Below are 5,000 nucleotides of genomic sequence, written 5' to 3' on the forward strand. Positions count from 1 at the left end.
GTAATCAGTCTTTTGAAAAATTTTGACTCATTTTCTTGGCACATCTCCAAATTCACCCTCGAGCACTCGACGCGTTCTTGCTTCTGGAAAGGCGTGAGCAACCTGGGAATCCATCTGGCAGGCACCTTTTGCATATGCAAATGGTCATGAATGATAGTTTCCACAGACCCGGTACTAATCTTGACCTCATGGGCTATAATTATGCGACGATCTTCCAAAATGGCAGCCTCAACTTGACGGACAGATGCCTCATCAATGGCAGAAGGGGCGACCAGATCTGGGAGCTGTTTCCACAGAGTTCCGACCATGTTTGAATTCACGATGCCAGCGTTTTACAAGGTCATATGATGGGGCATCATCACCATAAGTTACTTTCATTTCATCAAAAGTCTCCCGTGGTGTGCGTCCTTTCAAATACAAAAACCGGATCACTGCTCGATACTCAACAGGCTCCATTTCACACTTGACTCGGTTCAAACACCTGTAAATCAGAAACCACAATTAATTCAGAGCTGTAATTTGCCACTTACTCTATAGAGATATAAATGATTGCACAAGCAAAAGTGGGTCAGAGGCATTACTTATTGAACGTCCCTCGTATATGTAAAGCATAATATGTTATACATGTATGTATATTGTTATAATGTTTTTTTAAACAAATAAATACACATAACATAATGACTAAAAGTTAATGAATACCACCTATTGACCCCATCCATTTTCTTATTGCCGTATAAATTAAGGGTATAAAAACTTTTTTACCCCCACCCGTTTATTACATTCAGTAGTGTAATTGCCATGCAAAGAAAAAAAAATTGTGTATTAATAATTGGGTATTCTATCAGCAGTATATCGGATAGATATTATCCCTTAGTTGGTTGGACTCACAACCTCCAACTTTCTTGGAATCATATATATATATATATTATATATATATATATAACATACAATATTAGATATGTCCATATATGTGCACATATGCACATGTCTAATATTGTATGTATATATTTTATTAATTTGCCTGTACGACTGATAATTCGCTTGCCACTCGTGATGGTATTTTAATAATACCATCCCTATATATATATATATATAATATATATATATATATATAAACATACAATATTAGATATGTCCATATATGTGCACATATGCACATGTCTAATATTGTATGTATATATTTTATTAATTTGCCTGTACGACTGATAATTCGCTTGCCACTCGTGATGGTATTTTAATAATACCATCCCTATATATATATATATTATATATATATATATATATATTATATATATATATATATACATACATGTGACCTCGTGAGCACCGCCAGCAATTTTTTTTCCTCTGTCTTCCCTTCTCGGGATCTTTCCTTCTCCTTTGTTCCGACGAAGAGCTCCGCTCGAAACGTTAAACCCTCCTTCCCTTCTTTCCTGAGCGTCCAATAATACTTTATTTGTTCCACGTCCTCGCGTTGCTGTGTTTTTTTTTTTGTGTTTTCTTGTTTGGATTAACTATATATATATATATTGAATGTGTTGGACTAAAAAAGATATTTCTTTGCTTCTGTATTTTTCAGAGATGGTCGAAATTATCAATGCAGCCAATGATCTATGAGGAGAGATAGTAAAATATCGAAATGATAAAGTTATATCGATATGAATTTCCACTGTAAAACCTCAGAATTATTGAGAAGCAATAAAAATATGCATTAATACCTTACAAGTGACTTCGTTATTTTTTTCGCTGAAATTTCGCTGGCATTTCGAAAGTGTTGCATGAAAGTTACCAGCATACTCTTTTACTTGTTTCAGTCATTTGACTGCGGCCATGCTGGAGCACCGCCCTTAGTCGAGCAAATCGACCCCGGGACTTATTCTTTGTAAGCCCAGTACTTATTCTATCAGTCTCTTTTGCCGAACCGCTAAGTGACGGGGACGTAAACACACCAGCATCGGTTGTCAAGCAATGCTAGGGGGACAAACACAGACACACAAACACACACACATACATATATATATATATATATATACATATATACAACAGGCTTCTTTCAGTTTCCGTCTACCAAATCCATTCACAAGGCATTGGTCCGCCCGGGGCTATAGCAGAAGACACTTGCCCAAGATGTCACGCAGTGGGACTGAACCCGGAACCATGTGGTTGTTTAGCAAGCTACTTACCACACAGCCACTCCTCCTCGTTTCAAACAAATATTTCCTCAGCCGCTTATTGTAGCCTTTAGACGGAATAAGAAAATAAGAGAATTATTGACCTCTATTTCTGACTCCAAGAAAACGAACATTGGAGTATCTGCATGCTGTACTTTGAAAAAGAACATTCGCAAGAGAGGTAAGCCCTGTTCATTGTGCAACAACATGAGTGAAGTGAATTCCATCAGGAATCATAACAGAAATGTTATGATTTATACAAAAGGTGGAACATGTAGAGATTCCCGTTTGGTGTACGCGGCAACATGATTTATGTTGGTTGTACAACAGAACAATTAAACAAAAGATTCAATGGGCTCAGATCCGACGTCAGGCATAATAACAGTAGTTCCACGGAACTTGCCAAACATTTCGTTTCAAGCGGCTGCAATTTTGAAGAAGACTTGAAAGTGAATATTCTCAGAAAATATTCTGAATCTGCTTCACTTTCACTTCTCAGAATGCATGAGGAGAAATATGTTTGCTGGTTATTAACATCACGCCCTGGAAGAATGAATAAAACGACAGGGGCTAAACATAGAAGGGACAGAGACAGACATAGGTATTAAGTCGATTACATCGACCCCAGTGCGTAACTGGTACTTAATTTATCGACCCCGAAAGGATGAAAGGCAAAGTGGACCTCAGCGGAATCTGAACTCAGAACGTAGCGGCAGACGAAATACCGCAAACAATTTCGCCCGGCGTGCTAACGATTCTGCCAGCGAGAATATCAACTTTATACAAAACTGTTTGATCAAATATTCTTCTTTTTCTTTTTCTTCTTTCCTCTTTTTTTCTGTCTTTTTCGTTTCGCCTTTTATAAAATTGAAACTAAATTCCATCAACGTGTGGACACTGGTTGCTCTCGTTCATACTTTAGATTTAAATTTCTATAATTTTGAATTTCTATTACTTCTTATTTTGAACTTGACAAAGACAGACTTACTGTTGAAATATCGCTCAATCGATAAAATATCTATTACAATCGAATCGTGCTGCCCTTGTGGCAAAATTTCAGACCATAATTTATTCTTCCTGTTGCTGTTACGGTTGCAGTTACCAATAAGAAGAATTTAGGAAGAAATAAAGAATATATTTAAAAAAATAGAATTTTAAAGCGAAACTTTCTACAATAAACTATGAGAGAGGATGAAATTGATTTGAACCTTTCATCGTAGGGAAATGTGGGGAGCTGGGAAGTAGTGGAAGATGTTGGAAGTGTATGTGGAGGAATGTACACACATACAAACACACACACACACACACATGCATGTATACACACGTTTATATATATATATATATATATATATATATATACACGTGTGTATGTGTGTATATATGTATGTGTTTGTGCTTGTCTGTATATTTGTGTGTTCGTGCATATACATAAGTGTCGAGTGTGTGTGTGTGTGTGTGTGTGCATGCATGTATGTATATATGTATATCTACACATACAAACATACATATAAACATATATGTGTGTATGTTTGTCGGGGGGGGGTTGTTTTTAATTATACAAAATCAACAAACAACTGAAGACAGAAATTAATACCTTAAGTAGAAAGAGAAATTGTTTAATATATATATATATATTATATATATATATATATATATACATATGTATATGTGTGTGTGAATGTATGTATATACAAATATATACACACACATATATATATATACATACATACATACATACATATGTAAATATATATATAATATATATTATATATATATATATATATACGTATGTATATACATATTATATACATATATATTATACATATACATGTATATATATATATATATTATATATATATAATATATATATATATATATATATATATACATATATATATATATATACACACACACACATATATATATATAAGTGGTGGGGGCAAAGGGGATTACATATGCTTGTTCATATGTTTATACGCGTGCACGCTCACACATGTACTCATATATACGCACACACACCGCATAACTACGCATATTCATATACGAGGTCTGATCAATAAGTATCCGGACTGTTGCTGTAGTAACCGAAGCTAACGAACGCAGAGTGAAGCTGCTCGGCAAAGAGTGGCCTTGAATTCTGTACAGCAGTGCTTGGAAGGAACGTGTGTAGCGTGTGATCGTTGAAATTACCATGACAGAGTAAGATGATGGTGATAATGATGATGATGATGACGATGACGATGTCGTTGTTATTGCTGTTGTTGTTTATCTTTCATGTCGTAATTGAATTGCGAAAATTTCGATTCTCGTGTAATCTTTCTCCTCCAACTTTTCCATCATCACTATGCAAAATGGTGCACCAAAAGTCTTGGTCAAGCGTTCTGTAGCACTTTGCAACACTGCTTTCATGTGTCTTCTGCAATATTTTGCTATAGCTTGGGCCGAACAAGGTCGAACTAGGCTTCCACAGTTTCCGTCCACCAACATTCACTCATTGAAGCTGTTTTTCAACTCGAGGTTATGATTGATGACACTTAGCCTAAGTTCAAAGCAGTGAAGTTAAATTCAACTCGAAACCAGAATACATCGAAGTCAATCTTATAACCACGTAGTTACAAAACGGCGCAGTTATTCGGTGGCTATCTTTTTGAAAAACAACATTTGTTTACAAATATACTCGTTAGACACATCTTTACTTATGTTAGTCCTACAAGAAACCCAATCTCTGTTCCCCGTCCCACATCGTCCCACCAAAACCGAAGAACTAAAATTAACACAAATAATAATGCGTTTCACATTATTATTGGCTGCACAGACCACACCTATAGA

The 5,000-nt window shown here is 35.6% G+C and overlaps 1 protein-coding gene across 1 annotated transcript in view; it reads left to right on the forward strand.

The window, feature by feature from the left end:
* Positions 1-1,722, forward strand: part of LOC115227408 (troponin C, skeletal muscle-like) — a 10,596-nt gene extending 8,874 nt beyond the window's left edge. The window contains exon 4 of the mRNA XM_029798247.2: positions 1,580-1,722. Within this exon, the coding sequence (XP_029654107.1) occupies positions 1,580-1,617 (38 nt within the window). The 3' untranslated portion in view covers positions 1,618-1,722. The remainder of the gene's footprint in view (positions 1-1,579) is intronic.
* The last annotated feature ends 3,278 nt before the right edge of the window (positions 1,723-5,000 follow it).

Source organism: Octopus sinensis, unplaced genomic scaffold (assembly GCF_006345805.1).
Source record: "Octopus sinensis unplaced genomic scaffold, ASM634580v1 Contig03044, whole genome shotgun sequence".
In the NCBI taxonomy this organism is placed as follows: Eukaryota; Metazoa; Mollusca; class Cephalopoda; order Octopoda; family Octopodidae; genus Octopus; species Octopus sinensis.